General features: G+C 49.3%; 1 protein-coding gene across 3 annotated transcripts in view; it reads right to left on the minus strand.

The window, feature by feature from the left end:
• KCTD16 (potassium channel tetramerization domain containing 16) overlaps window positions 1-10,187 on the minus strand; it is a 57,573-nt gene extending 47,386 nt beyond the window's left edge. The window contains exons 1-2 of one of the 3 annotated variants that reach the window (XM_084535784.1): window positions 10,144-10,187; window positions 7,096-8,235 (exon numbers count right to left, since the gene is read on the minus strand). In XM_084535784.1, the coding sequence (XP_084391910.1) occupies window positions 7,096-7,927 (832 nt within the window). In that variant the 5' untranslated portion in view covers window positions 7,928-8,235; window positions 10,144-10,187. Of the gene's footprint in view, window positions 1-7,095; window positions 8,236-8,500; window positions 9,248-10,143 lie in introns of those variants that run through there. The other 2 variants (XM_084535783.1, XM_084535782.1) reach the window with 2 other exon arrangements.
• Window positions 10,188-15,497: the final 5,310 nt, after the last annotated feature.

Here is a 15,497-nt window from a genome sequence, read left to right on the forward strand (position 1 = left end):
AGGCTTCTCACTTTTTAAAAAATATTATTGGAAAAATAATGTAACAAGATAATTTGACAAAATTAAGGAAAACAGCCTACACAGTACTCTGATGTCCAGTACGCTGCTCATCCCTATTTTATTTGTCCAGGTCCTACTAGCAGAGATAAAACCAAAGGCCATTCACTCCAAAAGAAAGTTCTGAGGAAGGCTTTAGTAAGGGCCAGTAGCACCAAAATAAAAAACCAGCCTCCCACATGACCAGTACAGGGAGATATTATCTGCTGTAAGCTCAATTACATCGTCAGGTTTAAAACTCGACATCCATTGTTCCTTAAGATTTACCCTAACCTCGTGCACCTGAAGCATTGGGTTAACATCAGGCTGTGTAACAGTGGCAGAAATGTTTTATGTTGTTCCAGTATTAACTTGAGCATGCCTTCTGAAAGTAGCGGGCTGAAATCGCTCACAGAAAATTCATTGGAATGTCCAATTCATTCACCGTTACATTTTAGACACAACTTAAGAAATTCCATCAAGTCTAACTCCTGTCTGTTTTCTTCCTTTATAAAAAATGGTTTTGAGTTAGATTCATAAAAGGTTACTGCTACTCTTTTCAAAGATGTAATTTAGATTTTGCTTCTTGTCTCTATATTTACTGTATGTTAGACTTGAACTTGAAAAGCCGAAAAAAAGGAGAAGAAACTGAGAAAATGTTGTGGTTACAAATTTAAACAAATCCAGGATGACTTGAAAAAAAAAACCTGCTGCAAGGAAGTGTTTGCCTGTATATACAATATGTTGCTGATATTCATTGAATGGCAAATATCTGTGTTATGTTTTCTTATTTACACTCCTTGCTCTTTCTGATTTCTTTTTTCCTTCGAACCACCACTACATTTCAGCAGGTTTTAGAAAATGCCTGAGCCCATCAGATGGAGCAAAGCTGTGGCAGACTGGCTGCTGGGGGCGATTCCTCCCTGCTCCACAGAGACCAGCCCAGTGAGACTGAAATATTTTCACCTCTAAGCCACAACCCCACGTGCCGAGCTGTCCTCCCTCCGAACCTGGTGGGCACAGGCTTGGTGCCTGTTCCTCATCTGCCCCGACGGCAGCTCAGGGCTGTCTCGCAGGGACGTCTCTGTGTGTTACAGTAAGGGGACCAGCCGGTCCATGGAAATGTACCGTGGGCTCTCACACACACCATTCCTGGAAAACATCCAGCTCCAGAGGGGCTGGGCTGCAGTTTAAAATACAGCGATAGTTTTCCTAAATGCCAGCCCTGCAGCAGCGGGCCTCCCAGTGCAGAGCCAGTACTCCCAGCATCTCCCCGTAGTGCACTGGGCCTGCACGGCCCTTCTGGTGGCTGGAAACAACAGAGGAGTCCCAAAATCAGGCGAAGGCCAGGCCCCTGCCTCTTCCAGCAGGGCTCACCCTGCCGTGGGAGCTCACGGCAGCGCAGAGGCCCTCTGAGCACGGGCAGGTTCGAGTTCTCCTGGCAGGAATCCTGCCTGCAGCGGAGGGAGGATGTGCACCATTAAGTTGTACTCTGGAGCGGCAAGATAACAGATCTATATATTCATGTTAAACATCTATATTGAGCACTCAGGTCGATGAAGATCCTACCGAAGGGATACGGAACGTCAGCCAGGCCGTGAACACCGGGTAGCGACAAAGGCCAGCACACAACGGCCACCCGAGCGGGTTCCCAAACGTCACTATTCGTACATCTCCACAATGAAGCCTGAGCCCTGTACCCACCCAGTACACTCTTTTTACCAAGCTTTGCTTCAGTTACCCACTGAGCTGAAGACTTTCAGACTAATCTAACAATCAGATTTGACATTATTGGTTTCCAATAAATAATAGCATTTTTCATCTGTGGAACAACTCTAATCAAACTGACAGCCTCTGCAGGCTTTTCAGTCTGCCATGACAAAGTGGGAAAGCATCACCCATCGCTCAAGTACGAGCAGAAAGCTGGGAGCAAGGTCCTTGTGACTCTTTGAATACGCTAACAGACCTGGCTGACCACGCTACGCCCCCACCACGTGCACACGAGCATCCTTGTGAGCGCTCCGAGTTTTGGTCAGCCAGAGGGACCGGGTTCACAGACAGTGACAATACCTGGAAACAAACATCTCCTGGCTACAGGAAAGGAAGACTGCATTATTCATCGGCTTAGATTTTATTTTGTTATCTTTTAGGTCATTTTTATCTTCGCTGATTTAAAACCAGACAAAACAAACTACAAGAACATACAGGTCTATCTGTTTTAAGGTATAGGGAAATTGGTGGTTTCTCTTCTACATCTAAGCCTTTGACAGCAGAGCTGTAGGTGTCACTGCACAAGAGGGTTCATCTTGTTAGGCAAATTTCTGCCACGCAGTTCATTTACGAGTCAGCGATACGCACATCAGCTCAATCTCTTTTAGCTCTGCTCACACATACAGAGGGGCTGGCTGCGGGCGGCTGCATTATTCCCAGGGGATCGTGTTGTATGGATGACACCAGGATCACCCCAGGGATGCATGTCCAGTGAACAGCCATCAGAGAGCCCTCGCAGAGGGTATCACAGCATTGTGGAATCATACAATATCCGATTTGGAAGGGACCCACAGGGCTCATTGAGTCCACCTCCTCGGTCCCCAAAGGATCACCCAAAAAAATCAGACCATGTGTCTGCTCAGCTTTCCTTCTGCACAGCCCCAGCCAAGAGGTCTCATCTGTTTAACCCAGAACCTGAAATCTACCTCAGAAATACCTCAGCCTCCAACCAGCAAGTGACAACAACACCCAGCCAGCATCCTCGTGAAAGAGGGAGGCGAGGAGGCCAGCATTTAGCACTGCCACTAGAGCCAGTGGAGGCAGCACCCGCCCTTCAGCAGCAAGATCCTTGTTGGCTAACCGCTGGCTATTGGAGATGCAGGGCCAGGATTGCCCCACAGTGTCCTTGGAGCATTTGCAGATGCTTGAGCTGCGACCTGCGCACAGATGTGAAGTGTCTGGTGCAAGGCGAGGCTTAAGCGCACCAGGCCGGTTGTTCTGATTGCCTCATACTTGCTCAGACTTTGCAGATGGCCCCAGGAAGGGCAGGGACAGGCAGCTATCTCAACCTCCATATTCTTTTCTGCCAGTGAACTTGAAGGAGCTTTTCTCAAGCCCTCTCCACCTGCCTGTTGTGGGGAAACATTTGGGATAAATTGCAGGCTTGACGTCTCTAACAAATTCTCTTGGTGTAGCTGTCAGTACCCCCATCTTTTCCCTAGTTCTTTCCCTCCAGATTGTGTGTGAATTTTCTCACCCTTTCCTCCATCTGTACTTCTATATTTGCTCCGTTTTGCCTAGTGTCTCTCCTCTCCCCCTCCTTTGCTGCTCCAGCTGAGCAGAGGGCACCCGGCGCCTCGTGCTGTGAGCCGTGCCCCTGGCCGGGGAGCCACGCGAGCAGAGGCAGGGGCAACCACAATGCGCTGCAGTCAAGACCTCCCCTCTGCAGCAGGGACTGTTCTGAGAGCCTGTTACAATCCCTGCTGCTGAAAAGCAGAGAGAAGAGACGTGCCACGGGGTCCTGGAGGACACAGTGATACCCTGAGGGGCTAAAATGCATCTTCTCCCCATCACAGCCCGCCCCACAGCCACATCACGCTGCTCCCAGCTGCTCTGCAGACACGTACACGCAGTGCCCTGTCGCTGACCTGCTGCCCGAAGCTAAGCCCTCCTCCTCCTCCTCCATCTCCAGCCTGTCGCGTTGCACTTCTGGCACCCACAGCGTGCACATGTAGGACGGTCACCCACAGTCCGGGCAGCTCTGCACGCCTGGATCCAAGCGAAAAGGGCTGGTGTGTAGGTTACGGGACGTGGTGAGGGAGAGCCTGCTTCTGGCACTGCAAAGCCAGGAATGGGGCCAGGCTACAGAAGGCAGAGCCAGCCCATATGCTTTAACACCACCACCACCGCCACCCCCCCAGCACGCACCAGATGTTCCCCTGTGCATCTGTGATTCATCCCATTGTAGAGGCTGGAGACAGCTTAAAGTGAAGATCTAAGCAGAGGCCATCACTCTCTTCAAAATCTGAGTGTTTGGGGTGGGGTTTTACTTCAAGATCATTGACAAAACAGGAGGGAAAACCACTGAAGTGTTCATTTCAGAAATCCAACTGTAGGTAGTATTTTATTTTTTTTTTTATTTCATTGGCACAACAGAAACTGGAGGGAAAGAAGATGCATGAGCGGAACCCCCATCCCTTCCTCCACTCGTGCCCCACCTGCGAGCAGGAACACAGGCTGCAGCTCCTGCCCACCCACCACTCAGCGACTGCATTTCAAAGAACTGCTTAATTATGGGCCTAATGGCTCAGCACAGCCCGTCTCCAAACCCTGCTTCGCCTTGGCCTACTTGAAGCTGGAGCGGAGCCCAGCTGCGCTCCCAGGATTGCACTGTCATCCTGTGTGCGGGCTCTGCAGCCCATCTCACCACCCACTCAGCAAAACAGCTGCAGGTTTGCTGTTCTGGACGCTTTCTGCGTGCCCTGCATTTCGGGAAAAGCTCCTCCACGGAGAACACGAATCTCCCATTAGCCTTAATAGCACCTAAACTTGAACGAGGGGATAAACTATCATACAATATTAATCATGCAACGCTGTTAACAGCACGCACTGTACCCATGTGAATAGCTGCACGGTTTACACCCCCATCAGCCCATCTGATCTGCTTCCAGAAGGATTTGTACGTGAAGAATGTTCTTTATCTTCATGCCAACCACAGCTATTTACCTTCTGAGGAGTATTTGGAGCACGCTGTGTATTTGGTGCATCAAAACACTGTTTTCCCCCCTATTCTTCCTCCTTTGGGAACAGTCATCCCTTCTCAGCTCTCGACCCCCTCAGCCGTGCATTTCGCAGCAGCTAGTGAGCTGCTCTGCGACGACCACCTTTGCATCTGCCTAACCAATTGTTTTAGACACCGCCCATGTTTAGGACCATTAACCTGACTGCAACAGCTTGATGAATTAATGCTAATATAGACACAGTTGGCAGCTTCTAATTAAATAATTATGGCTAAACAGCTGCAGAGAAGTTGTAATATTCCACTAGAACGCCAGATGTCAATTTTATTGGTCCTCAAAGTTTAAAATGAAAGCCTTTGGGAGGTTTGGAAAGGGGCTCCTTTTGCTCCAGTGAATTCTGCAGGCACCGTGCTCCTCCCTGCACCCAGCTGCGGCCAGAGCCCATGCACACCGCCAGGAACCTCTGCAGCCCCCAGCAGCTCCAGCACAGCGAGCAGCAACCAGCATGAAGTGAACAGGGAGAGCTGGATTGAGATAAAAGAGTGGTTCGGCATCACAGTCATTGCTTTACCTAGGGAAGGACCCTTGGAAAAATCCATCTCTGAAACTGTACCAGTGTCAAAAATAGACAGAACCAGTAAGAACCAAATGCAAAGCGTGTTGACTGGATACGTCTTTCCAAGAACTTTAATTGGATTGGGCATTCTGTGTATTGGTGGGAGATTTTGTGATGCCTGCTATAGATTTCCACTCTCCAAAATTTGTAAGGTACCTCTCATCTCGGTACCCTAACTGTAATGATGTGGGAGCAAAAGGCAACCTTTAAAGGTAAAAATTCAATTTATATGGGAGTCAGTAGATTGTGTTTGTTAATTTGTGTAGAACCTACTTTCATCCTCTCTTCAATTAGCAAAACATTGAGCCTATAAAGAACTTTTCTTCCTGATTCTAAATTTAAATACAATTTATTCTAATCCATTCCTTTAGCTACATGAATTGTTCTCCTCTAACTTCTACAAGACGCTATAATTTTCAAACACGAGAAGCCTAATAATAGAAATCATCTATCCTTGTTAGCATATGAGCCGATCCAAGACCTCTGAACCATTTTGCTAAGAAATCCAGCTAGAAAACTAATTTTACATAAATCTGTGCATGTCAAAAATACAGATAGCTCTTTAGGATGCTAACTTAAGCATCATTACATAAGCAGCTTAGGGTTGCCTGTTGAGCCGAGACACGAGTAGATGGCGCTGAACCCAGCGTTACACACCAACTATTCACTTCCTGATACATCTTTCATCTAAAACTTTTGTCAGCTCCCCACATTACCAAGCCTGCCAACTGTAAGCATTGCACACACCGTGGCAGATCTGCAGGCAAAGCAATTTTTATCCTTCCTTAAATCCCTCTGCCCAAAGCAGCAGCTGGCTGAAGCCCATTTGTACAAATGGACTGGGAAAATGTTCCATCCTTCACCCTCTTTAGATGAAAATGGAAGAAAACATCCTCACGAACCTCTTGCACATTTAAGCACAGCAGTTGGGGAACGATTTTCTGATACAGAATTATAGAATCAAAATCACCCTCGTGTTACCATTGGTAACAGTACCTCTACCTGAATATCAACTTAGAAAGTTAATGAGCCTGCTAGAGCTATCAGCTAAAATTACCACAACAGTATGTGATCTGATGTGATTGCAGTAAGCAGGGCAGATACTTCTCATTATGAGGACTGTTTTTCATAGGCATGTTGCATAACAAGGCACAGCAACTCGCCTCTCTCTGCTCTGAGCCCTCATTTCAGAGCACATCAGTTGGCTCTGAGAAGGCTCCCCGTTGAAAAGCAGCCAGGGGGACGGGATTTTGTTTTCCCTTCCCTGCACGTAAGTGTGTCGGGTTTGCTGACAGATGGTTTGGCTGACTATGCTTGACTATTATCAAGCAGCTTTTACCTTTGCAAATTGAATCCCGTTTGAAGATTTTCTGTAATTAAATCTGCAGCGCGTTTGCAAGGCTCCCATCGCATCGCGCTCGCACGCAGAAGTGTGCAAGGCCATGGGATGGCTGAGCTGCTCAGAGGCGCGGAGCCTTCGCCGCGGGGATGGGCGCTTTTGGCAGTCTGTGCTGCCACCTAGCCAAGACCAAGGCACCGAGTTCAGCCTTGCTTTACCTTTTGCAAGCTTAAACTGAAGAATATCACCCCAGATCAAAATTAAGCTGCAGCAGACACAAGGAAATTTGCACTTTCTGGGCTTTGAGAACCGCACGGTCAGAGCCAGGCTTCGAACAGGCAGTGATGCCTCCCTTAGAAATGCCTCGTACTTACGGTAGAAGACGTATTCAGTGTAGCTGGACCAGACCTTGTCATCAGTGTACTGATTGACAAATGAAGCCGTCACAGAGGAGTTGCAGGCCACCATGTGGAATCCACACTCGGATAACATGTCGAAAGCCCTCTCCAGATGCTTGAACTTGAGATAAAACCTGGAGGTGTACCTTTCTGGAGCTCTGTCTGGGTCTCTGCTTTCATTCAAACTTTCTCCAAAGACCTCTTTGACCAGAGCAATCCTTCCACAAACCAAAATCCTTGGGACCCTCCTGAATTTGGCATCTGCTTGGCTCTCCCTGCCAATAGTGCATGACCCCCGGTACCCAATGGTAATGAATCCCCACTTCCGATCCGATGGTAAGAGCGACGAGGGTGGGCATATTCTCGTGTCACTGCCTTGGGAGACCTCTTCATAGTCACTGTGGCAATAATCATCGGGGCTTTGCTTGTTGTCGTCGGGAGTCAGCAGTTTGACCAGGTCCGGGAGCTGGAAGTACTCAGCCTCTCTCTTGAGCCTCCCCTTCTCTGGGAAGTGGTCAGGCAGAACCACTTGCTTGTCCCTGAGATAGTCCAGAATATAGCGGAATAGAAAGCCATCTCTGTCGATGAAGAATCTTCCCTTGGAGTCCTTAGCCAGATCGTTGGCTGTGTCTCTTTTTGGGGTGAACATTTTCCACAGCAGGGAGTGAGGGGTGCCAACCAAGGTGGAGTGGCGAGTGAAGTAAACCTGGCCACCCACGTTTAGCTCCACGACCTCCGGGAAGGAGTGCAGCCCGGTCCCCTGCTCCCGAGCAGGAAGGTAAGTCCTGCAGTTGCCACTTAGAGCCATTGTATTTTAAAAAAGAAACCAGCAGCAAGGAGCAGCAGGACGGTCGATCACGGCAAAGTGTAGAATAAGGCTCCCAACATCAAGAAGAAATGGGGTGAAAGGAAAGAGGAAACAAAAGAAAAAAAATAATAAAGGTTTGTCTAAAACAAATGGGAATTGTCCATGGATAACTGTGTGGCAGAAGTGGCTTGTATCCTAAGCCATAAGGGCTGTAGAGCAATCACTTCACGAAATGCAATCACATCATCAGATCTTCCAACAAAGCCATCAAAATCAAGGTCAAGCCAAGCCTATGATCCTTCACGGGTCTGTTAAAAGGAAAAACAAAACAAGACACAAATTATTCTCTTAAGCATCCCAGAAATTGCAACAGAGAGAAGCCGATGGTTTTTGAAAGCAGTTAGCTTCCTGCTAAACAGATCTATTTTTGCCAAGTTCTGCGTTTCTTTTCCCAAGTACTGACCAAGGGGAGGACTCTATGTGACCCCACGGTTTAAAGACAACACAGGGTTCATCTTAAACAAGCATCTGCTTTAGACATGCAGCTGAGGCAAGGGGAAGGGCAGCTCTTACCTTGGTTACAAGTAACGCACAGCTCTGTGCAGCAAAGCAACATCTCAGGACACTCAGAACACACACACAGGCACACAGAGCCCGCTTAGCACCAAATCCGGTCCCGGCAAGGGGCAGCAAAGGCAAGAAAAGTGCTCTCAGCAACATCCACGGAGATCCCAAGAGTTAAACCGAGTCACAGGAAAGTTAACCGCGGCAGGTGCCGAGAGGAAGCGGTACACACAGCACGGCGGGGAGGGGAGGAAGAAGAAAGGAGCGAAAAGCGCAAAACCCCCATAAATCCGACCGGGGTCCTCGGAGCGGGGCCGGGCAGGGCGGCGGTGGGCGGATGACTTGCAGAAACCCCGCGCTACGGCCGGCCGGGCTCCGGCGGCTCCCGCGGCGGCAGCGGCCCCGGGCCGGGGGGCGGCGGGGACATGGCCGGGGCGCCGCGGGGCTGCCCGGTACGGTTCGGTACGGTGCGCTCCGCTCCGGTGCGCTGCGCTGTGCCGAGCTGCCCGCCGCTCCCGCTGCTCGGCTCGGCTCGGCTCGGCTCAGCCCAGCTCGGTGCGGCTCAGCCCGGCTCAGCTCGGCTCGGCTCGACCGGCACGGCTCAGATCAGCCCGGCTCAGCCCAGCTCGGCACGGCTCAGCTCGGCACGGCTCAGTTCAGCTCAGCCCGGCTCGATGCGGCTCAGCTCGGTGCAGCTCAGCCCGGCTGGGCTCGGCTCGGTGCAGCTCAGCGCAGCTCAGCCCGGCTCAGCTCGGCTCGGTGCGGCTCCGCTCAGCGGCGCGGGGCCGTGCCGGCGGCGGGCGCTGCCGATTGCATCATCCCGGCGGAGCGGGGCCGGGACCGCGCCAGCACCGGGGACAGCGCCGGGGCCGCCCCGCCCCGCCCGCCCCGCCCCGCCGCCCGGTGCCGGCCGAGCTCCCCGCGGCCACCTCCCCGGTACCCCCCCGGTACCCCCCGGTCCCCCCTCTCCCCCGGGGTCCCCCCTCCCGGTGCGCCCCCGCCCCTCGCACGTGCCTGGCCGCCGGGGGGCGGCGGGGGGGGACCGGGACCGGCGGGGCCGCGGCTGTGCCCCGCCGGTGAGCGGCACCGGGGGGCGGGGGCAGGGGCCGGGGCCGCGCTCCCCGCGGCCGTGCCCGTGCCGGTGCCCGCACCCGTGCCCGCACCGCCACCTCGCGGCAGCCGCCCCGGGCCGAGCCCCGGGTCCGCAGGTACCGACCCGGCCCCCCCCCCCGGTCCCCTCCGGCTCCCCCCAGCCTTGGCCCCGCCGCACGAAGCCCGCGGTGCTGCAGGGGGCAGCGGTCCCGGCACGGTGAGGCTGCTCGGGGACACAGCGGGGACACAGCAAGGCTCCCGTGCAAACGGTGCCCAGACCCCAAAGGGGAGGTTTCGGGGTGGAATCGCGGTGTGCAAGTTGCCAGCCCAGCTCCTGCTCCGCCAGCTTCTGAGAGCAGGGCCAGAAGCATAAAGCAACCGACACCGCCGCATGCTCACGGTAAGAAGTACCACTCCGAGGGCTAAGGGAGAAAACCACAACTTGTGTACTTACACATTTTTCAAATTCACGCCTGAATCAAACCCTTGCTTTTTACCCCAATTAATTCACTAATCAAGAAGCAACAGCCAAGGTCCTGAGCCAAAGATCTGTCCCTCACCTCTGGATCTCACTCTAATTTCCAACCAGCAGCATCTGGGGCCGCGGCAGAGGCTGCACGATGTAGCTCGGGACGAGACAAAGCACTGCGCATCTTCACTCCGGCTCCTGCAGGCCAGCCGAAGAAGTGCTTGTCAGGGGCTCCCATCCTTAGAACGAAAACGTGAAGGTGTGATGTGAGGACACGTTAGCTTAGACGTCCTCATCACTTCTTTAAGAGTTTGGCATCGTCAAGGCATGCGGGTTTAACATCTGCATGACCAGGCAGAAGAAATGATAAGCTTCCTTTGGGAGTTATGCTCATTCGTGCTGCCCTGGTTCAAAGCAAGGAGCATTGCATCAGCTTTTTCAAATACTTTAGTTATTAATGTTAGTTAATATGCTTTAATAATAATTAAATCAATGTTCATAAAGCCAGTGGTGTCCTGTTGGCAGGGCTTGGAGAATCAATTCACTGTGCCCAGTAAAAATTGAACTTGTTCAGACAAGCACCAGAGACACCTGCGATAACACAGAGGTCCGAATCACAGGCGGGTGGCAGAGGTCCCCTGGGCAGAAGTGGGAACTACACAGCAAGTCTGATGTGCAGGCACTCTGGCAAGGGAGTGAGGATAAGGTTCTGTGAAGGATTTTGACATCGATACCGTGTGATTAATGAACACAGATGTGTTTAAGCCCTAAGTCTTTTGGAAAAATTATAATCAGAATTGCCCTTTGAAAAGAACAAAAACTGTAGAATTTTAATCTCAACAGCTTTAGAAATGTATCTGCTTCTGCACCTTTCAAGCAATACATGAAAGAAATTAAACTCCTACTTTTATTTCTTTACACAGGATGCTCCAATCATTTTACTGCAATACAATATAATATCATTTCCTTTGATGCAGTGACTTCCATACTAGAAGCATCACATACTGCTTCCTTGCTAAATACGAGCCACTGGCCAAATCCATCAAAATGCTGCCTGATAAGAGTGAAACTTCAAAATCTGGGCCAAATGCACCGGTGACCTAAATGTAAAATATGTGTCAGGACCACACTAAGGACCTTACCTATTCAGCCGCAAAACTAAAGCAGCTCACTTAAGTGCAGCTACAGTTCTTTGATGGAAAAGAAAAGCAGCATCTATCAAAAGGAGGAGGATGAAGCATGTCCCACTTTTAACAGATGCCTACATAACCTTCAATATAGCTAGGGAAAAATTTAGCCCAAGCTTAGAGCGTATGTTCCAGAAGTCACAGCAGAGCTATGCTTAAACCCGATACATCAACGATGTGACATCATTCACAGGTTTGAGGCCACTCCTTATGACAAAGTGCTATGTTAGCATCCAAGCCTTCACAAAGTCATGGGACAACTGACTTCATCAAGTTCTGCGGGTGCTAAAAAGGGGTAGGTGTCTAAAAAGAAGCAGCAATGGATGTTAGAAAGGGTAGTATTCAGCTAAGTGTATAGTAGCGATGGTATGTACACACATCACCTTACAGCTCGCAGTGCGAACACACAGCTATAAATACGAATCAAGCCGCCCACGTATAACGAGAAATGTAGAAGCTGTTTATCAGCATTTAAACACCACACTGAACTTCAGGCACTCACAGAAGTAGCAATGATTTCTAGTGGAAATTGAGGGAGTAATTCTGGGAAGAAAAAAAATATCTAAGTTGGATTTTGGACATAAGATTTCAGCTAAAAAGCCACATGGTAAAGTAAAGAAAAAAAGTAAAGTAAAGAAAGTAAAGTTTTCAGTTCTTGACTTACACTCTGATTCAGAAGTGACTTCGTGGTGCACCAAAGGAGCCTCCAGCCACGTGTTCTGTAATTCTGTAACTCCCATTGCAGCAGGCCAGGACTCTCCCGAGCCCCAGAGAACAGCACAGTTGCTGAGGAGGGTGGCGTGGCGAAGAGGAAAAGGAAGGTCTGGCCCCAGGAGATGCTTTGGGCCCAGCTGTGGCCTATTGTCAGCGCAGTGTGAAGGGACACTGGTTGCGGGGAGAACCAGCCACCGCATCCTGCAGGCAGATGCCAGCGCTTCCAGACAGACTTCCAGTCCAAACTCAATCCATAGCAAAGGACAGTAACAGTCCTGGCAGAAAGAAACCCCAGCCTGTTGCAGAGTAACAGACCTTCAACCCAGGCAATTTAGAAAAGATGTATAGCATTCCTAGAGCAGAGTGGTCTTCCCATCCCTCTGGTAGCTCTGGAAACTGCGTTCTCAAGAACAGAGCCAGGCAAGAAAAAGTATGGCACTGAGATAAATTAACACATTGTCCACTGATCCTGCAGTGTGAATTACATACAGTGAAAATCTCATCCACTGAAATTTCACAGTAGGTGTGAATAAGACAACCTAACAAATATTTCACTTTGGAGAAAAAGCATAAAGGAACTCTAAATGGCAGGATCTCCCCAAGAAAAGGATCTGCTAGCAGAAGTGCAAGTGCCATAAAGCAGGGTTTATTACGAAGTACATAGTAGAGCATTATACAGTTTTGCCCTTGATCTTTTATTCATAACTCAAGTGCATAATGTATTTTCATCAAAAAAAGGCAAAGAGGAAGAATAGCTTTCACAGCCACTCAGCATGTGAGCACAGGCGTTGTGTAAGGCCGATAATTCAAGCAGGAAACATGAGACATTATTTTTTCCCCATCAAGTAACATACAGAATGTGGGCACAGCTCCTGCAAAGAAAACTGTGTGCTCTTCTCATCACACACCAAATCCAAAGCAAATTCATTGCACAAGGTGCCAGATTTCCAAAAACTGACAGTGAGGAAGAATCACATTCTACTGGTTTGTGTAGCAGCCATTGTACATCAGGTAACATTTTGACCAGGAATTGATACATCAAATGCTAAAAAATCCTGTAGAATTTCATGGATGGTGTTCAGCAAAGCAATCTGCTACACAAACAGTCCTGTGTGTGTTGGACACTTCAATACACCCAGCACGTACAAACAGACAGAGACCTCATATGCACTCGCATCAGCAACCTTGTTAAACTCAAAGGAAAATTGTTGTTTTCAGTCACCTTTTGCTATGAGACTTTCTTACATGTTTTGCCACAGCAAAGCTTTCTTCAGCAGACTTCTTCCTTTTTCCTTTCCTCCCACATTACCAAAGTACTTTGATAATAGTTTTATCTTCAGTCTGGTTCAGATTATCCTGTTATTTACACTAGTGTGAATATAGTGTGGTTTTTAAGTTGCAGCCAATACAAACTTTGGTCCTCACTGGGTAGCATTATTTTGATATGGCCATTGTGTAACCCATGCACTAATTTCATGAGTATTTTTATACTTCCCATCTTCCCGTTTCAATGTGTCTCACAAAACCAGGCATCTGCTCCCTGTCCATGGCGCAGGCAGGACTGCCCCTGAGGAAGGGGGCTGTGTTTGGTGCCTTACCAGGCAACGAGGCTGCGCCAGGCAACCTGCAGAGATGTTTTGTGGGTTCTTGCTCTAATAAGAATTGTCAGGCATATACTGGCAGAAACTGATGCATTTCCACATCTGTTTAGAGTCTTCATTTTCATACAAGCCCCTGTAAAATCATCTCTATTTTGCTTCACCAGAGAAGGAAGGGGTTTCTGATGTGTCTCCAGAAAGAACATACTGAGGGAGAAGGTATAAAAAGGATGAACTTCCCCCTGTTCCCATTAGTGCTGGCTACCACAGTGCACTTTCCAAGTCATGCAAGAAGACAATAGTTGTGCAGCTGCAAGATACTGCTTTCCTTGGACCCATAGGCCTGTACCAGACAACTCACTGCTACAGGCAAGTGTGAATTTGTCCTGCAAAGCTGAAGCAGACAACTGATACCCTAAAGTCATGTTAAGAAGCCCAGTGCAAACAGAGAGCTAATTAATGAAAGCTCGAGCCTAAGCTGTGAGCAAATTCTAATAATCTAAGCAAATCCAAACAGATTTCTAGCCAAAGAGCATTTCACCAGCAAATCATAATTAAACAGCCCACTGCCTGGAATTTGGGTCTAATTTCACTGTCTAGTGAACTGCAACCAAGTCACACAGTTCATCAAAGCGGCACTAAGCCATCAACATCAGATGTATCCTGCACACTCTACAGGTCTTCCATGAAAGCATGGGCCTTCTCAGCCTTCAAACACTCATTTAGCTAAACTACAAATGTGCAGGAAGCAGCTTATACCATAGTCACTGATCTCTGTGTTATCTGTGACTATAATTCCTACATCGTTATTTCATCCAGTTCTACAAACATGCATATTTTCTGGAAGGCTGTTCCCAGGAGATACTGGATATCCTGAACCACAAGGTACGTTCTGCAGGAGAGGCTTATAACAGGACTGTTATTCAAATACAGTAATCTCAGTAGAAGAAGATCATATCCATGAGAGCTTGTAACAAAATAACTGTAATTGTGTCCTAATCCACAGTGAATTTAAAAAAAATAATAATAATAAAAAAAAAACCTACTTTGAAAAAGGGTCTTACATTTGCAGAAGCTCGTGTGCCCGAGTGGCAAGCAATCTGTTCTAGCATGCCCGTAAGTTCAGCTACATCACGCATGGGATTGCAACTGTTTATGCATGCACAAGTAAACATTTCTGAATCTCATTACTGTGCACCTATTCGGCAACAACAATAATGTGGCAATTATGATTCAGCTCATTCTGAAGTTTCAGCTAAACTGCCTCAGCTGGGTTTTCCCCGGCTCTGTCCACAACAAGCCCGTCTGAGTCAGCAGCACACTCGCTTCTTCCTGCGCTCTGCACGAGTACCTGAGGTAGTTAATGAAAACAAATTCTAATTATCAGTCCGAGGGCAGCTTTTCCCCTGGCCCTCAGTGGAAAAAAAGGAGGTGCAAAACGATGGAACTAGAAGGAAAAAACAGAGTGACCAGCTTCTGCCAGCCCCTCGTGCCCCCACAGGGATGGATCCACCCCACTGCTATTTGTCACATAACACCGGGGGATCCTCTCCTCAGGCCTCCCCTAGGCCAGGCTATTTCACAGGCACCGTGGGTTGTTTCAGTTTTGTGTTTTTGGTTTGGTTTGGTTTGTTTGTTTTTTCCTCAGTTCCGTGGAATTCCTGCTCCTGCAGCCACTTGCAAGGCGCAGGTTAACAGCTGCCTCTGACGAGGACCAGCAGACCCACAGCTCCTGCACACATTTTACCGTGCCTCAGGAGACCGTTCTCTTTATTTAACGTGTTGGTGTGAGGGGCACTAAGCCCTGCCACCGCCCGCAGCTCCCCGCCCCGCTACCGCCAGCCCGCGGGGAGCCCTGCGGGGATCGCAGGGGCAGCCTGAGCCCGCGGGCAACGCCATTCGGGGCCTTAACCAAGAAAAGAAACCATAAAGGAGCTCAAAACATC

Source organism: Aythya ferina (genome assembly GCF_964211825.1).
Source record: "Aythya ferina genome assembly, chromosome: 14".
NCBI lineage: Eukaryota > Metazoa > Chordata > Aves > Anseriformes > Anatidae > Aythya > Aythya ferina.